At 37.9% G+C, this 19,635-nt stretch overlaps 1 protein-coding gene across 6 annotated transcripts in view; it reads right to left on the bottom strand.

Moving 5' to 3' along the window:
- The window catches only part of DIAPH2 (diaphanous related formin 2), a 974,644-nt gene extending 971,778 nt beyond the window's left edge, over nt 1-2,866 (bottom strand). For 2 of the 6 annotated variants that reach the window (XM_049644714.1, XM_049644715.1), the window contains exon 1: nt 2,411-2,866. In XM_049644714.1, the coding sequence (XP_049500671.1) occupies nt 2,411-2,542 (132 nt within the window). In that variant the 5' untranslated portion in view covers nt 2,543-2,866. The remainder of the gene's footprint in view (nt 1-2,410) is intronic. The other 4 variants (XM_049644712.1, XM_049644716.1, XM_049644718.1 and 1 more) reach the window with 3 other exon arrangements.
- Between the last annotated feature and the right edge of the window lie 16,769 nt (nt 2,867-19,635).

The raw sequence follows: 19,635 nt of genomic DNA, 5'->3' as shown, positions 1-19,635 counted from the left end.
CCCTGCTCATGCTCTGTCTCTCTCTGTCTCAAAAATAAATATAACCATTAAAAAAAATTTTAAAAAAAGAACTACTACAGTGATTAATAACACAATACTCAAAATAGTAAAATTTAGTCTAGGTAAAGCTTTTAGCTTACTAGCAATATTTTAAGAAGCCCAGAAGAACTCCATCCTAAAAGGCCTTAGAAGAAAGTGTTGAGCACTTCAATAAGACAGCTCAAAATAAGGAGTAAAGCACTTATTTTTTAAAAAAGTATACCAAGTCTTGTTTGATCAACTTGCTTGCTTTAAAATGTGCTGAAATGTCCTTCTAAATTTGTTTTTATTAACTCTGACACATCTGCTTGTAAAATCATGTAAGGCTCAAAAGTTATGTTTGAGCAAAAGAGCAAGTTCTGATTGATATTAACAAACTCTTGCATTCAAATACTTGTTCTACTATGTCAAGCTATGTTCAACACCGAACAGTGTTAGCTAAGAACTGAAAGTGATACCATCTCATAACGATCTAGTTACCTTGTCAAAGCAAGTAAAACATAAAATATGAAACAGGACAAATGACCAAAGGGAAGGGAAGAATATAATCACGGTGTTATAACTAACAGAGATAAGTGCTTTCCTGAAAGCATATTTCCTGCAAGTAGAAAGTTCTTGTTGGATGTACCAAACTACTCGTGGACACTGAGTTCACTTTTATTTTTGCTTAAACTTTTAATCACTGTTTAAATCACAGTTTTGTACTGGGTCCAGGGGAAAAAAAGGAAACATCATCACTCTTTAACAACAAACTGATAAATATCAAAATCATATCAGAATTTTTTAAGTGTATTACACTTTGGTGATACACTCACAAAACTTTTCTAAGTTTCATGATGGTAGGGGGCACCTATTAAACCCATTAACCTTCAGCCAGCATAGACAATTCACAAAGGGCAATTTCTACTTTTGTAAATACTTGGTTAACAGGACATACCAAGTAAGCAAGTTCTCAATTTGCCTCAAGTTAGGGTAGAAGTGAGGAAACTTTAAACTGGTTATTTTATTCTACCCCATCAGGTCCCTTCCCATATAATGGAAAGCTGCAGTATTTCCCGAAATAACACCCTGACCATTGTTTTCCAATATGGACAATACAGAATTGAAAGGAAAATAGGAGGCAAGAGAGAAGTACAACAGGTACATACATACCAAATGATCTGATGCCATAAAAAAGGGTTTAGTAATGTCACTGTCTCCTCCCCTATTAAAAACAAGTTAAAACTGAAAACTAGATGTGCAACATGTGCTTGTACTTCAAATCTGGACTAAGAACCTTCAAACAGAAGGAATACTTGCTGAATTTGTACAGGAAAATCATTTCCCCTCATGCCACCCAAATTAGAAAGTTTATTGATAAATGTCTGCATAATATTTGCCACAGTTGGGAAAAATTGACATTAGCCAATATATTTTGTTAACGTTACCAGTTTTTAAGTTTCCCTACTATATCATTTTCATATATATATATATATATATATATGTATATATATATGTATATATATATAAAGAGGAACCTTTTTAACTGAGTTGAGGAAACTCCAGTATTTCCCAACCTAATACCAGCCCCCATAGATTACATTCCTCTGCACATTAAGTCAGTGGCAGGAAATGGACTTCTACCACTGGTTCACACACTTTCAGGACGATGAAACTTGTGCGGTGGGCTTACTGCTTTTGAGCGTTCTTAATCAACTAGGTGGAAGTACTGTAATGACTCTGCTTATTATATGCACAACAGTTGTTGGTACCTCACCCAGCCTCGAACTCCCACGCTCTTAAGAAGAAATGTTTCTTGGGAGAGCACATGGAAGAGGCAACAGGAAAAAGAGCACGTAGGCGACTCTTAGATTTCTGGTAAAGTAGAAAGACCAGGAGCCTACGTTGTGTGTTTTTCTTTAGGTGGGGTTGGTGTGCAAGTCTCTGGGTGGGCTCCCAAGTATTTGGACTAAAAAGAAGAGAGGTTCCCCTGCCCGGACACTATGCGTTAAGAGTCAAAACCCAGCAACTGACAGAAGTGGGAAGGAACGGAATCGCGCAAAGATTCGCGCCCACAAGTTAGACAAATAACAGACCCTACCCAGTACTCGGAGTCTCCCCAAGTTGGGGTGGGGCCTTTCTCCTTCCCGCACTGCCTCCCGGAATGAGAAGAGTGAGAAAGGGCTTAAATGGGAAAGGGGGTGCTCTTCCGCCCCCACGCTGTCTCCGCGCCTCGGCGTGGCGTGGCCGCTCCTTTGGTGGCTCTTGGAGTAGCACTGCGAGGTCGCGGTTAGCCTTGGGAGGGGGCCCCGGGTCCCCCGGTGCTTAACAGCCAGAGGTTCCCAGGGCTCTTGCTGTCCCCAAGGCTGGCGGGGACTGCGGGAGCACTCACCAATTTGGGTTTGTTTTTCGTTTCCTCTTCGTTGGCGGCTCGGTTCCCTGTGCTTCTCTTGTTGCTCCGGCCCCCACCGGGTTCCTCGCTGCCGCCTCCCGCTCCCGACGCCGCCGCCCCGGGCTGCTCCATCTTTCTCCGGCCCTATCACCTGTGCCCTGTAACCCCAACTCTCCTCAACTTGGGGAAGCCCCTGGGGGTTGTCCCGCTGCCCTGGCTGATTCGGTATCACCACTTCCTGTGTGAGAGTGTGTCTGCCTGGGGAGCTGCCGATTTCAGGATTCCGGCTCTCACGCACCCCCGACGCAACACGCCTTTGCCACTACCCGGTGCTGGGGCAAGCCCTGCCCCTGAGCAGCTGCAATTACCAAGGTCCCGGGCGCCGCCGCCCTCAGGGCGGTGTTTAGGGTGGAGGGAAAGTAGGTGCCTATCTCTTTAAGAGGGCCTCAACACACGTGATTCATCAAAGTGCCCGCAGTCTGCAGCCGGGGCACAGAAAGCTGCTTCCTACTCCCAGTGCAGAGCGGGCCCCAACTACTGAGCATGCCCAGAGCAGCGATGGGATCCAGAGGAAAGGAGAGGACTTTAAGCTGTGGTTAAGCACTGATTTCACTTCCCCGGGGCCTAGCGTGAAATGGAAGGGAACTAGTCCAGAGAAAGGAGGTATAGCCCATTTTAGAGATGGGGAAAGTGAGGCCCGGAAGGATTCAAGTATGAGTTACACTGGCAGTTCTACCTGAGTGTCAGCTTCCACTAGTGTAGGTCAGAGCACCTTTCCCACAGAGGCCTTGGCAGGGTGTGGTCCCGCTAAGCTCTGTGGGAGGGGTGGATTGGCAAGACAGCTGGCATCCTATAGGAAAACCACCACGTGGAGTGCTGATTAATTGCCTAGACAGACTGTATGGGTCAAAGTAGAAAGTGGGTGCTTTGTGTTGCCGTGATTGCTTTGCGACCAAAGAAATACAGTCGTTCCTTTATTCCCATGCTGCTAGGTAGTAGAAGCAGCAGGCGTCCACTACTTCATTAATCTTGGAGATGTAGGGTGGGGGGGAAATAAGGCTCTTCAACAAAAGCACCTATATAGAGAGCTAACAATTGGATTGAGTGCTATTTTCTGTTTCCTGAACTCATTTAGGTTTAGGGCTGTGGTACGGAGTAAGATCATGTGTATCAAAGCTTTGTTTAAAATATAAATCTCCAGGAGCACCTGGGTGGCTCAGTCGGTTGAGCGTCCGACTTCGGCTCAGGTCATGATCTCACAGCTCCTGAGTTGGAGCCCTGTGTTGGGCTCAGTGGTGACAGCTCTGAGCCTGGAGCCTGCTTCAGATTCTGTGTCTCCCTCTCTCTCTCTATCCTCCTTCGCTCATGCTCTGTCTCTCTCTGTCTCAAAATAAATAAACATTAAAAAAAATAAATAAATAAAATGTAAATCTCGAGACAAATGCTAGGTGTTTTTGTGCTGCAGCAGCAACAGCAGAGTACTGTGAGCATTATTAGTCTTTAGTGCTTGAGTTGTCAGGAGGAGGCCCAGGCTATATTCTTCCAACTTTTTTAAACAGGGTCCTCTAAAAATATTGTTCACACTGAGAACGTTATAGGGGCAGAGCAGGATTTGAATGAACCACCATCACGGAATAAGAGCATATATGCTAGAAAAGCCTGAAATGTAATTTGGATACTAAGTCTATTAACATGTCCAAATGCCTGTTATTCAGATATCTTCAGGCTATGACTTATTTTGCCCTCCCCTTCAGCTCTGCTGAATCTGTTTATGAGCATATTTATTGAGAGTGCATTAGGATAAATTTGACCATGCTATATATGTGATGAGGCAATTAACTGGGACAGTAGAGTGAAAAGAACATTATATATCTAAAAACAGCTTTGATCCTGGCTTTGTCATTGTCATTAACTTTCTTTTTAATCATGCAGGTGGTAAACTATCCAAAGACAGCACAGAAGAGGAAATGCATGCTTCTAGACAGGGCAGACAAGGAACCCCAAGGTAAATTTGCTTTGTCAAAGTTTCTATCTTACTTAAAATTTGATGTATATTTTGAATTCGACTCACTATACACACACGCACACAGACACGTGTGTGGTTTAAATAACTTAAGTGTTTCCCCTCCTGAAACATTGAGTAAAAATACGTGCTACAGAAAGACATGACCTGTTTATCCGATGCTTTCATCCAATTCCTGTTTAAGAGATGGATATGGGTGAGAATCTTCCAAGCTCAAATGTGGCTCAATAATCTGCTCCATAGGTATTTATTAATCTCCTTAGAGTATACCACGTGCTATATAGAGTGCCATGGGTTAGAAGGATGAAGTTGAGACACTTCCTAACCTGAAGAACCTCATAGTCTACTGGGAGAGAGAGACAGTTAAAGAACTGCACTTCAGTGCAACAGATATGAACAGGGAGCCCATGCAGTACATGAGGTAGATATATCACCAGAATGTCAGGGATCCGGGACACCTTCCCAAAGAGACTGATGTTTGAGCTCAGTCTTACGGGTCTAATTAAAGTTAGTAAGTATTTGTTTACAGCCTACTAAGTGTTAGGTACTGTGCTAGCCATTGTGGGTACAATAATGAACAAGACAGATATGGCTTGCTCTTATAGAGCTTTCAGGGTATTGGGAAGCATATAACAAATGTGTTGAGCAATTACAAGGCAAAGAAAGAGTGAAGAACATTTCAGGCAAAGGAGATGACAATAGCATGTGCAGAGACACTATGGTTAAGAAATTGAGGGCGTTTGGGGGCACCTGTGTGGCTCAGTCGGTTAAGCATCCGACTTTGGCTCAGGTCATGATCTATAGCTCCTGGGTTCAAGCCCCATGTCTGCCTCTGTGCTGACAGCTCAGAGCCTAGAGCCTGCTTTGGATTCTGCCTCTCCTTCTCTGTCCTCCCATGCTCATGCTCACTTTCTCTCTCTCTCTCTCTCTCTCTCTCTCTCTCTCTCTATCTCTTGTGCATGTGCGCAAGAGCGCAAAAATAAACAAACATAAAAAAATTAAAACAAAAAAGAAATTGGGGCATTTAGGGGAGGGGGCTTCTGTTGAAAGAGAAGTAGAACAGATAAGCAGCTTCCAGATCATAAAGGACTTGTAGGTCTCATTGGTGTGGTTTTAAAAGGGAGAAGGTGTTGTAATACAAACGGCTTCTATTTGGAGTGTATAAATAGACTTGAAAATGGAGTGACATTATTTTGAATATATTGTTGGGTTTCACTATCCTCAGGCCAGGTGAAGCTAACATTTGAAATCCAATTAAAGGTATGTGTAAAAGATACATAATGTTTACTGCAAAAAATGAAAAAGTCTATTACTGATATGGCTTACATTTGACTTTACTGTGATTATCTCAGCCATGTCTTAATTCTTGATGTTTGTTTTTTAGCATTGTGCTTCAGTTAATATGAACAGTAATTAAACAAACACCCTTCCTTCTGGCATCAGGGTCATTGTGTTTCTCTTGGAAGCTAACATATGAAAGATACCACTGCTGTCCTGCAAGGATTTGTTTACTATGAACCAGGCACTTCACCAAGTGTAGTCTTAGGGCTGATCTCATTGCACCTACATTCCTTTATTTTTACCTTCTTGGGACACACAGATAGCTTGGTTGGTGGAGAGACATCTTTTCTATCATGTTGACAAAAGGAGGAGGCTACTGGGGTGCCTGGGTGGCTCAGTCGGTTGAGCCTCCGACTTCGGCTCAGGTCATGATCTCGTGGTCTGTGAGTTCGAGCCCCATGTCGGCTCTGTACTGACAGCTCAAAGCCCGGAGCCTGCTTTGGATTCTGTGTCTCCCTCTCTTTGCCCCTCCCCCGCTCATGCTCTGTCTCTCTCTCTCTATCAAAAATAAATAAACATTAAAAAAAGGAGGAGGCTACTAATGTCAGTTGGGATATCAAAAGTATATGTTAGGCCTACTCACCTCTGATCTCTCCCTCTGGCTTCTCATGAGGTTAGCACCCAGTTAACATTAAAGAGAGCCCTGGGAGAAAAGAAAGATAAATAAAGGCTGATAAGTTCTGTCTTTCTTCAAATTGATCTTAAAGTCATTTGTTACCCCAGAGGTTTCTGATGAGCCTCATAGTATCCCCCTTGCTTTCCGTGTCTCCCTTTTGCTGAATATTCTCTTCTAAACAATATGGGTCATTAATAGAGAAATGAAAGGAAACATGGATTAGACAAAAATAAGAAATAACCAAAACATTTGTGATATGAAGTTATCCTGAGAGTCAACAAGTATTTATTAGGCATATACTGTGTGCCAACACCAAAATAGATGTTGTGCAGAAAAAAAAAAAAAAAAAGCACCAGACATTCTGCTACCATGTCATATATGTATTCCTGAAGAATCTCCTGTTCTGTAGATTTGCCCAATAAAAAGAACAGGCCTCCTGGAGAAACATGGTTTAGGGAATATCACTTAAATCCAATGCAATTTTATAATTATAGCACTAATAAAAATAATAACCATTCTAATAAAAACACTAAAAAGGTTAAATCTCCACTGGCATTTGCTCCAGCATCACAACCCTCAATGTTTGGTAGCCTTCACACTTCCTCCTTCCTGATGTGGATCCTCAAGGCCATTCACTTTTAGTACATGCTATTTTCATCAGAATTAAAATTCTAATTGAAGAGTACCCAATTTTTTTTAAATATGTGATTAAATGTCTTCACAGCTTCATTATCAGTCAGAGCTTCACCACATAGTTTTAATGTGAGAAACTTAGAGGTTGTTGAAGCCACTAAACCAGTCACACTAAAGGGGTGGAGTCTTATGCAAGATTCTTCCTTTTTTCTTAAAGTCTTCATATAATTGCTGAGACTTCTGTTTAATTATGAGAAAGCTTGCTCCTCATCACCTCAAAACTTAAAGTGCTAAGAAAATTCAAATGTGAACCAACTGGAGTTCCTCCTTATTTTGATAGAATTCTCCTATTTCCCAGTCACTAATGTGCTATTAATGGTACTACAAGTGCTTGTAATGAAACAGACTCTAAAATATAAAATCTCTGCCATTAATAGCTATAAAATCTACTTGAGAAAACAAATAACAAATTTGTGAAACAGTAAGAGAAAACTAGCTGCCTAACTTGCAGGTACTGACTTTAAATACAACATAACATGGCAAAGGGGTGATATTGGTTGGGCCTAGAATAGATGAAGTTTTCAAGAAGGAGGTATAACTTGAGCTGCCAAGGTATAAAGCAGAAAATAAGACTTGAACAGGCAAGGCAAAGAAAGGAAGTAAGGAAAAGACAACATATAGAATGGTCTGGAAACAATACTGACCACTAATGTTGAGGGGCCAGTGGGGCTTGAGTAGAATGGTGAGAACATAGATGTTGAATAATACTAGGAAACATGGTTATCCCCATAGCATTTTCCCAGCCTGTAAACAGATTTGTATGTAAGACCTAATGGCAGTAACTGATAAAGATACTTAGCAGGAATGTCATAAAATAAAGAAGGAAAGGAGCTGGTCTGTCAGTGGCATGCAGAATAACTTTGAAAACTGATTTTCAAGCCAATTTTTCCTTCAGTACAGGATTTTTTTTCTAAATAAAACTCTTCACATAACCCCAATATATGCAGCAGATACAAAACTTGTTGACCTGTTTAAAGACAGCATAGGAGTGAAGACTATAGCCCTGCTCATAATCACTTGGCTTCTCTCATTCTCTGAGGCAACCCTTGAGGCACCACTGCTGAACTCTAGGCAGAAATAAAGTCTTGCCTGATTAAGTCGTTAGGATTGGAACTAGAATGGCCCCAGAGGTAATGAAGAGGATGGAATGAATCCAACAGACATTTAAAGAAACGAACTTAGCATAATACCCCCTAGTTCTATCCATGTCAATTCAAATGGCAAGAATTCATTCCGTTTTGTGGCTGAATAATTCTTCATTGTGTGTCTGTGTGCACCATATCTTTTTTATACATTCCTCAATCCATGGACATTTGGCTGTTTCAATAATTTGGCTATTGTAGATAATGCTCCTATAAACATTGGGGTTCATGTATCCCTTTGAATTAGTATTTTTGTATTCTTTGGGTAAATACCTAGTAGGACAATTGCTGTATTGTAGGGTAATTCTATTTTTAGCTCTTTGACAAAGCTCCATATTGTTTTTCAGAGTGGCTGCACCAGTTTGCATTCCCACCAACAGTATGAGAGGGTTCCCCTTTCTCTGCATCCTCACCAACACCTATTGTTTCCTGTATTGTTGATTTTAGCCATTCTGACAGGTGTGAGGTGATATCTCATTGTACTTTTGATTTGTATTACCCTGTTGATCAGTGATATTGAGTATCTTTTCATGTGTCTGTTGACCATCTGGATATCTTCTTTGGAAAAATGTCTATTCATGTCTTATACCCATTTTTAACAGGATTGTTCATTTTTTGGATGTTGAGGCTTTTTAAAAATTTTTATTTTAAGTAAACTCCAAGCCACACATGGGGCTTGACTCACAATGGGTGTTGAGTTTTATAAATTCTTTATATATTTTTGATACTAACACTTTATAAGATATGTCATTTGCAAATATCATCTCCCATTCTGTAGGTTTGCCCTTTAGTTTTGTTGATTGTTTCCTTCACTGTTCAGAAGATTTTTATTTTGATGAAATAAGTCAGAGAAAAACACAATACCATATGATTTCACTCCTATGTGGAATCTAAGAAACAAACGAGCAAAGGGGTAAAAATAGAGACAGTCAAACCAAGAAACAGACTGTTAACTGTAAAGAACCGTTACCAGATGGGAGGTGGGTGGAGGCATGGGTTAAATAGGCCATGGGGATTAAGGAGTACACTTGTGATGAGCACTAGGTGTTGTGTGGAAGTGTTAATCACTGTATTGCACACCTGAAACTAATATTGCAATGTATGTTAACTAGAATTTAAATAAATAATAAAGGAACAAACTATTTCTATCCACAGATTATATGCAGAAAACAAAGGAAAAAAAGAGTAGACAGGAATTACTAAAATGTTGGCTCAAGGAAATAAAAACCTAGTAGTAAACTAGGATATAGTATCTCAAGTTACTTGTCATTGGCAGAGCCATACCAAGGAGCCTGGTACCCAAAAACTAGAGACTAATTATGGCAGGACAGGAAAGCTAAGAAGCTTCCTGTAGTCACCAACAGGAAGAGTCTCTGAGGCTGGTAATGTAGAAGGATTGTGTAACAGTAGGCAGTTAGCAGGCAGACAGCTAGACTCTGGAAATCCAGCAATGAATGTTCTGGCAGGCAGGCAGAGAATAGAATCCAGTCTCGTGGCAGGCCATAGGCAGATAATCAGTACATAGCAGGAATCCACTGATGAGGATTGGGGTTAAGAAACAAATTAGTAATCTCTTAAGAGGTCTGTTACAGGGGCGCCTGGGTGGCTCAGTCGGTTAAGCGTCCGACTTCAGCTCAGGTCACAATCTCGCGGTCCGTGAGTTCGAGCCCCGCGTCGGGCTCTGGGCTGATGGCTCAGAGCCTGGAGCCTGCTTCGGATTCTGTGTCTCCCTCTCTCTCTGCCCCTCCCCCGTTCATGCTCTGTCTCTCTCTGTCTCAAAAATAAATAAACGTAAAAAAAAAAAAAAGAGGTCTGTTACACAAGACAGGATATCAGGCCTAAAGGAAAAAGCATAACAGATCAAATCCACAAAGAGAGGCAGACACAGGTGAAAAAAGATGGCAACCAAGACACCCAGTTTCTTTAACTGGTTTGTGAGATCACAGTAGGACCAGAAGCCATAGGTCTACTTGATGCTAAGCCACCAAACTATTGAAATACTCCTCCTTAAATCCTTTCTGACTAGGAACAAGATTGGTCCCAGTGGAGGAAAATAGACGACAAGAAAAGGCCTGGAAAAAATAATGACCAATAATGGTCACTTACCTGAAATAAAGGTTAATGTGTTCAGTTGTGATGATTACAGGGACTGGGGCAAGAAAACAGGCAGCTAAAACATAGCCCCACAAAAATTAGTCTGAAGGACTATTGTGTCAAATTCTCCTTTTGGGGGAAAGTGTTGAAACTAACAGAGACTGAGAATACCCAGATTCATGCCACCTATGGTTTTATACACTATACTGAAAAACAACACTTTGAATTTTATATAGAAAATATGCTTCTAACAAAGAAGAGACTTCCCTGTTAACCAGAGTCCCAAAGCCCCAGTGCGATTTTCAAGAGTGGTTTAATAGATCATGAATGGTAATTGTCCAGTCTATAAGTTACTAAGATATAGGTGTAGTAATAAACAGGTAAAAAATTTTAATTTGCTTGCTAAATTATGTGGATCAGAGAATCACACATTGATGTTACTAGGGATGCTATTTAAGAAGCTGAGGTTTTTTTGGAAACAAATGAGTATGTATAAACAGTCTTTTGATGATAAATATAGTTCAAAATGAAACTAAAACCATGCAGCTAAAATCTATTATCTCTTCTACTTTATGGTTTATTTTCTGACCTTTTCAAAATATAATTAATTTTGAAAATTAAAGAACACATGTTTGACATGCATCAATAATAAAGACATGTTTTCATATCTAGGCATCAAGTTAGTCAAGTCTTAGAAATAGGTTTATTTTTGTTTTATATATTCTCCCACATAACTTCTAACAGCTTTATTGAGATATAATTCATGTATCATACATTTCACCCTTTTGAAGTATACAATTCAGCTGTTTTTAGTATATTCATGGAGTTGTATAACCATCACTGCAATCAATTTTAAAATACTTTCATCATACCAAAAAGAATCTTGTCTTTAGCCATAACTTCTCTTCAGTCCTCCCAAACCATGCTACCCCTCCAGTCCAAGGCAACCACTAATCTATTTTATGTCTATGTAGACTTCCCTATTTTAGATATTCACATAAATAAAATCTTACAATGTATGGTGTTTTGTAACTAGATGCTTCCACTGAGAGTAATATTTTCAAGGTTCATCCATTCCACATCAGTTTTTATTTGTTCATTATTACCTATTTGTTTCTCAGACACATATACAAATCAGTTATTTAAGCCACCTCCCCTGCTATACACACAATGACAAGCATATACCTACTTGCAATTCCAGAGTCAATATTCACATCTGAACACCAGTCTTGTCCTTCCTCTCCTGGCAAAAGCAGGAAATTCGGGGTTTGATTTTCCTATACAATGATATAATAGAAGAATTTCTTTCTGTCCCAGGGCCTGATGACACAGAAATGACCACAAACACCATATTTAATCAAGTATGCATTTTGTACCAGAACAACTCTTAGAAGTTTATATAAACTAATTAAATAGGACAACCCAGAAACCAATTGCATTAAATTATATATATTTAATGGAGTGGAGTAGTGGAGAATATATTATATAATTCTTATCCTGCTTATTTTTAAGTTTTCCATTCCAACATATTAGAAGCTAAAATGTGCATCTACATTGACATCAGATTTATTCAGAAGGCCTTCTTTGAGATATGCACATGAATTTTAAAGAAAATTTTTGGAAATGACTGTTGGTCACTGGGTGATTTCTTGAGTACTAGAGGTAAGGATATCTATTTTTGCTGCTTCTTTTATTTTATTTATTTCTTTACAAATAGTACTGCCACACTAGCTTTCTGCTGCCTCCAAATCGAAACTAACATGAGCTGTCATCTCATCAGTACTAGCAGCTTCACCTGACACCCTGATAATTCTATAAGGGCAGACCTGTCTCTAAACCCTGTGAACCAACCCTGCTTTGCCTAAAAATTTTCATCGTTTAATCTTTCATCATGTACTTGTTTTATACCATCAAAATGCCTCAAAGCCTTGGGTTCAGTAGTGACTAAATTAAAATAGATAGTACTGAAGTTGATCCCAAATCTACAGAATAAAACTTTTCCACTGCAGGCAAAGCTCTATATATGACCCTACAATAATATATAACTGTTATTAGATTACTTTTTTCTTCTTATACTACTTTTTATGATTAAATAAGATGTAGGACTATTAAGTAATAAGATTATTGTTGGTTAGCATATTAGAACTTATACATATAATTTAATTAAATTATATTAACAAATATGGAGTAGTAAATATGTCCAGGTGTGGTGCTATGGATAAGTGAATGATGACAGTATTCATCTCATTGGGGTTAGAATATAGTCCAGGCAACTGACAAGAACTCACCTGACTGCAAAAGAATGTTACAGAAATATATAGGAGGAAGATAATAGGGAAGGTTTTGTGAAAAAGTTGTGCCTTTAAATATAATTAGGACCCCAGAAGTTGGAAATTAGAGGAAAGGGCTTTTGAGGGAGAAGGAACAACATGACCAAAAGCTGAGAGAAAGAAAACTGTGGGCTGAGTTTGGAAATTGATTGGTCATCTAATGGGGCTTGAGGGTAGGTTTTATGATTATATAGTGGGAGTAAAGCTGGGAAAGAGGGTGGGGCAAAACCAGGAAGACTTTGAATGTCATTCCGAATGTATTCTATAACTGTGTAGAGACATATGAATAAGAAAAACGCATGATTAGACCTGTGTTTAATACCTGGACATTGGTTGTAGAATGGTTTATAAGACGAGAAACTAGAGGTAGGAGCTAAATTAGGATACCATGTTCAACAGCCATTCTCTCTTTTTTTATTTACTTATTTAAATTCAAGTTAATTAACATATAGTGTAGTATCAGCTTCAGGAGTAGTACCCAGTGATTCATCACTTACATATAACACCCAGTTCAAAAGCCATTCTCTTACTGGAGAATGAGTATATTGGCTCAACCTGACTGCTAGTTATAGGAACCTGACCTAGTATAGATATCCAAAGTAGTCCAGAGAAAAAGGAGCTAGAAAGGTGAGCCAAGGCCAAATCTGCTAAGAAAAACCAAGAGTCAAATAAATAAACAGTGCAAAGGACTAAAGTCCATGTTAGACTTGGCTTGTAGATCCAAGACCTTGTGAGTTACAGTCAGGATCATAACTAGGTGTCTTAAGGGAGGAAGGAAAATAAATGCTTGATAGCCTGGAGGTATCCATAACTTAACTTGATGGTTGGTGGATGTGAGATATATGGTTGTGTTGGGCTGGTTTAAGGGACTCAAGGCAGGTGGTTAATAAGATATTTCAATGATAGACATGCAATAATAAAACCATGATTTAGAAAAGTAGAAAAAAGAATGTAAAGATAGGAATAGATTTTGAGATCATATTTAAAGGATTTAATGACCTAATATAGGCAATGGGGGAATGGGAAAAATAGAAGATGATTTTGAGTTTTCAATACTGAGTAACAAGGAGAGTGATAATTTTGCAGTGCAGATTGGGAATCAAAGAGGAGAAATATATTTGGAAAAATATGATGCTGAGTTATGTATGAAGCCACATTTCCGGTGCCTGCAAAATCTGCAGATGAAGACATCATTAGATGTTAGGTCTTGTGTTTCTGAAAAAGTTTGTAGATAGATGAAGATTTAGAGTCATTTACATAGCAATATTAGTTGAAGATGTGGAAGTAAGTGAGATTAGGGAGGAGGGAAGTGAATGGGGAAGATTATGAGAACCAAAGAAAGAAGTTTGTTGAAAGTTTACTTTAAGTGTGGACATGGGGAAAGAAGTCATCCAAGGATATAGCCTGTAGAGTTTATTACTTCTGGTAGATTCTGAGATTTCAATTCAGTATGACAGGGAGAGTGATGATACTATGATACTAAAATGCAGATTGGGAATCTGGAAGAAGAAACATTTTTTATGCTGGATGGCTGGATGCTAAGAAAAAAATTCAGACAGGTAGGATGGATCCAGGAAAGTGTATTAACAAAGAGACCATAGGGTAATTTTGAAGATATGGTAACCAGCAGAAATGTCATAAAGAATGAGGTCTTTGGTGACATTACAGAAAGTAGATTGACTTCCATAATTTTATTTGTGTGCTAGAAGCCTACTCTAAATGCTAGAGGTTTATAACATGTAAATTACAGTAAATTGGAATTGCTTAGATATATCCATATATACTAAAAAGTATACACAAAGCACACAAATAGATATACACACAGATAAATATTTTATTTGTCATGTTAATATAGACATATACAAACATGCCCATATTAATAATCACATACACAGAGGGCGAGAGAGGGAAAGAGAATGAGTATAAATATGAACATGAGAGACCACATTTATTTTAGTTATTCAGGAGTAGATTGCGCTTCATTTTCTAAATTTATTCTTCCTCACTGTTACTTCTTGAAAGCTGAACTAGCTTAATTTGGACAGTGAACTACACTTTGGAAATATATTTCAAGAGCGCTAGAAAATAAATCCTACATCTTGATTTGGAGTTCTTACCTCTAGAGAACACATTGCATTTCTACCTTTAGGGTAACTAAAGATCATTGACTAATTTAAAAACTTGACCCTGGGTGATTATGGCAAATCAGGATGCTCAGCCACACCTGCCAGCTTTGCACATCAAGGCAATTCACAAAAAAAGGGCTTAGAGGACAAGCCAGGAGATAGACAGGTGGTTAATATAAACATTGTTGTGCTAGGACAGTGGTTCTCAAAGTATAATCCCCAGACCAACAGCATCAGCATCAGCATCAGCATCAGCATCACCTGGGAACTTCTTAGTACTAAAATTCTCAAGCACCAATCCAGACCTGGTGGATCAGAAACTCTGTGGTGCAATCCAGCAATCTGTGTTTTAACAAGCCCTCCAGGTGATTTTGATGCATGCTTAAGTTTAAGAATCACTGAAGTGGCAGAAAACAAGTCATGAGCTGGAGGGTGGTTATAGGACAGAGGAAAGAGAAAAGGTACCAGTGAGAGAGATGGCATTGAGTGAAGGAAAGGAATACTGAAGGAGTAGTACACCGAACTGTATTACTCCAACTGCCTTCTCAAGAACAAGTCTTCCATTCAGATGTTGTAAAAGTGCTAAACTGCATGTTTTAAATGTAGCAATAAAAGGACTGGAATGATAAACCAGATGTTGAGTGAAGCACAGGAATAGAGTTAGGGGTAAATGATTTAGCAGATGGATGGAATCCAAACCAGCAGGAGCTATCAGGAGTGGAGCAAAGCATAACAGTGGTAGATGAACAGCAGATGTGAATTGGTTGCTTCTGATAGTTTAAGGAAACTCTGATGTCTCCAGACTTAATACTGTACTACTAGAAATAACAAAGTAGCTCCAAGGCTGGGAATGGAGTCAAGGGAAAGGGGATATATTTATGTTCCAAAATTATCTGAGTGGGTGCCTGAAAGAAACAAGACATTTAATGTTATCCAGGCCCTTGATATTTCAGCAGGAAATATGGTTTATAAAACTGGTTTATGCCACATTCACAGCCCTCAATTGTGCATGGAATTTCTAATGCTAACATAAATCAATGGATCTATGAGGAAGTAGATACATTTAAATCACTGTAGATTAGTTTGCTTTTTATAAAATGGAATCATATAGTATATAGGTTTTTCACTGCCTTATCTCACTCTGTATATTCATTCTGAGATTCAGTCATGCTATTGCATTTTTAATGCTGAGTAGTATTCCACTGTATTGATATACCACAGTTTATATATTCAAGTAGAGGTCTTTATGTATACACAGCCTTTTATTTCTTTTAAGAGAATACCTAGGAGTGGAATTGGCTGGGTTGTGTGTTAGGTATGTATTTAACTTGTTAAGAAATTACCAAAACTGTGGAGAATCCATACAATAGAACAACTCAGCAATAAGAGGATGGACAACTGATGTGAAAAAAAAAACAGACAAATTTGAAAATAATTATACGAGTGAAAAAGCTTGACAAGAAACAGTACATACTATATGATTCCATTTTCAAAATAATCTTGGGACTACAAAAGAATCGATAATAACAGAAAAGAATCAATGGTTGCCTGGACATCAGGAGAGAGAGAATGTAGGGGCAAGAGGGAAGGATTAGAGAGGACTGAGGAATCTTCTGGGACTGAAGTATATGTTAATTATATTGATTTTGGTGATGGTGTCACAAGTATATGAACATTTCATAGGTCTCAACTTGTACCTTTAGATATATACAATTTTATGTCAATGATGCCTTAGTAGAGCTGTTGAAAATATGTCATAAATAAAAATACTTTGTAGATATCAAAAAAACCTGCCAAACTGTTTTCCAAATAAGTTGTATTATTTTACATTGCCAGCAGCAATATATCAGAATTCCAGTTGTCGTACATCCTTAGCATCCTTTAGATATTCTGATGGATGTGTGGTGGTATTGCATGGCTTTAATATGCATTTCACTAATGACAAATGATGTCGAACATCTTTCATGTTTATTTCCTATCCAAATATCTGTTATGAAGTATCTGTTCAAATGTTTACTTTAAATTGGGTTGATAGTTTTCTCATTATTGAGTTTTGAGATTCTTCTTGTATTCTGAATGCAAGTCCTTTATTAAATATACGCTTTGCAAATATTATCTCCCAATCTGTGATTTGTTTTCTCATTGTAATAACAGTGTCTTTTGAAAAGCAGATGTTTTTAGTTTTGATGAAGTCCAATTTATTGATTTTTTATTTTATGACCTGTATATATTATGACATCTAAGAAATCTTTGCCTAACCCAAGTTCACAAAACTTTTCTCCTATGTCTTCCTCTTGTATAGTTTTAGGTGTTACATTTGGTTCTGTGATCGTATGAGTTAAATTTTGTAACAGTGAAAGCTGTGGATTGACATTCTGGGTTTTTTGTTTGTTTTGGTGTGTAGACCTCTGATCATTCCACTACAATTTGTTGAAAAAAAATGATCTTCTATCCACTTTGCACTTTTCTCCATCTCACACCTTTGTAAAAAGTCAGTTGCCCATATATGCATGGGTTTATTTCTGGACTGTCTATATCCTATTTCATTGATATATTTGTCCATCTTAGGCTAATACCACAGTTTTGATTACTGTCATTTTATAATGTTTTTAAATTAGTGTTGGCCCTATAACTTTGCTCTTTTCTTTCACAGTTTGCATTTCTATATGAATTTTAGAATCAGTTTGTAAATTTCTTTTAAAAACGCTTGCTGAGGCTTCGTAGGAATGCATTATTTCTACAGGTCAATTTGGGAACAATTATTGTTACAAAACTTAGCCCTTCAATCTATGAAAAAAGGTATATCTCTCCATTTATTTAGGTCTTTTCTAACTTCTCTCAGTAATGGTTTCTGTTTTTATTTAAAGGTTTCACTTCTTTTGTCAGATCTATTCCTAAATATTTCATAGTTTTGATACTATTATAAATGGTATTTTACCATACAAAAAATACTAGTTTTGCATAGTTAATTGCTAGCATATAGAAATACAGTTGATTTTCATATGGTGGTCTTACATCTTGCAACTTTGTTAAACTCATTTATGGGTTGTAGTCACTTTTCGGTAGATTCTATTGGATTTTCAACACAGACAATCATGTCTTCTGCAAATAAAGACAGCTTTACTTCATTCTTTGCAATTGGCTGTATTTCATTTCTCTTTCATGCTGGATAGCACAAACTAGGATCACTAGTAATTATGCTGAATAGAAGTGGTAAGAAGTGTTAGAGTTTTTCAACATCCTGATTTCCAAATTTAGGAAAAAGGTATAGTAATCAAGACTCTGCCTTAGTGGCTCAGTCAGTTCAACATCTGACTCTTGATTTTGGCTCAGGTCATGATCCCAGGGTTTTGGGATCAAGCCCAGCATCAGGCTCTGTGCAGAGCATGGAGCCTGCTTAAGATTCTCTCTCTCCCTTTGCCCCTTTCCCTGGCTCATGCCTGCTCTGTCTCTTTCTCTCTCTTTCTCTCTAAAATAATAATTAAAAGAAGACTGTGTGGTGCTCTCATAAAAATAAATCTGAAATAATCACTTATGGTCAGTTGGTTCTTGACAAGAGAAATATTCAATGGAAAATAGTAGTTTTTTCAACAAATAGTATTGAGTCAGAGTATACACATGAAAAACAATGAAGTTGGATCTCTACCTCACATCCTATACAAAAATTAACTCAAAATAGATCAAAGACCTAAATGGAAAAACTAAATCTATAACACTCTTAGAAGAAACCATAGATGTAAGTATTGCTGACTTTGGTTTCTTATATATAAAAGACCAAAGGGGAAGCAACCAAACAAAAACAAAAAAACAGATAAATTGAACTTCATTAAAATTAAACACTTTTGTGCTTCAGAGGACACCAGCAAGAGAGTGGAAAGATAACTCACAGAAAATATTTGTAAATCATATATCTGATAAGGGTCTAGTATATAGAATATATAACTAACTCTTAACTCAACAATAAAGACAAATAATCCACTGTAAAAAAAAAGGGCAGAGGATTTATATAAACATTTTTCATTAGAAGATATGAAAATGGCTGATAAGCACATGAAAATATGTTCAATATCATCTGCCATTATGGAAATGCAAATCAAAACCACAATGAGATATCTCTTCACACTCACTATCATGGCTATAATTGAGAAGACAGGAAACAATAAGTACTGGCAAGGATGTAAAAAAATTAGAACCCTTTCTGGTGGGAATATAAAATGGTGCAGCTGCTTTGGGAAACAGTTTGGCAGTTTTTTAAAAAGTTAAACATAGAGTTGCCATATGACTCAGCAATTTCACTCTTAGTTATATAACCAAGAGTATAAAAAATATATGTCCTCACAAAAACTTATATGTGATTATTTATGCCACCATTAATTCATAATAGTCAAAAATGTAAACAACCCAGATGTCCACCAACTGATGAACAGATAAATAAAATATGTTTTATCCATACAATGGATATTATTCAACCATAAAAAATAAACTGGTTCATATTACAACACAGATGAACCTTGAAAACATTATGGTAAATTAAAGAAGCCTGTCACAGACGGGTCATATATTGTATGATTCCATTTACATGAAATGTCCAGAATAAGCAAATCCAGAGAGGTAAAAGTATATTAGTGGTTCCCAGTGGTTTGGAGGAGGGGAAATGAGAAGTGACTGCTAAGGAGTATGAGGTGTATTTTTCAGATGATAGAGAATGTTCAGGCATTATAAATCATAACCACTGAATTATTTACTTTGAAAGGGTTGTGATATGTGAATTATATCTTAATTTAAGAAATAATTTTTGTGTGGTGAATAGCCATATAAAGCAGAGATAGTGTTTCCCTCCAGAGATTACTGTCCATTATA

The sequence above is a fragment of the Panthera uncia genome, chromosome X (genome assembly GCF_023721935.1).
Source record: "Panthera uncia isolate 11264 chromosome X, Puncia_PCG_1.0, whole genome shotgun sequence".
NCBI lineage: Eukaryota > Metazoa > Chordata > Mammalia > Carnivora > Felidae > Panthera > Panthera uncia.
Note: the sequence above shows the minus strand (reverse complement) of the source record. Positions and strands in the feature narration are given on the sequence as shown.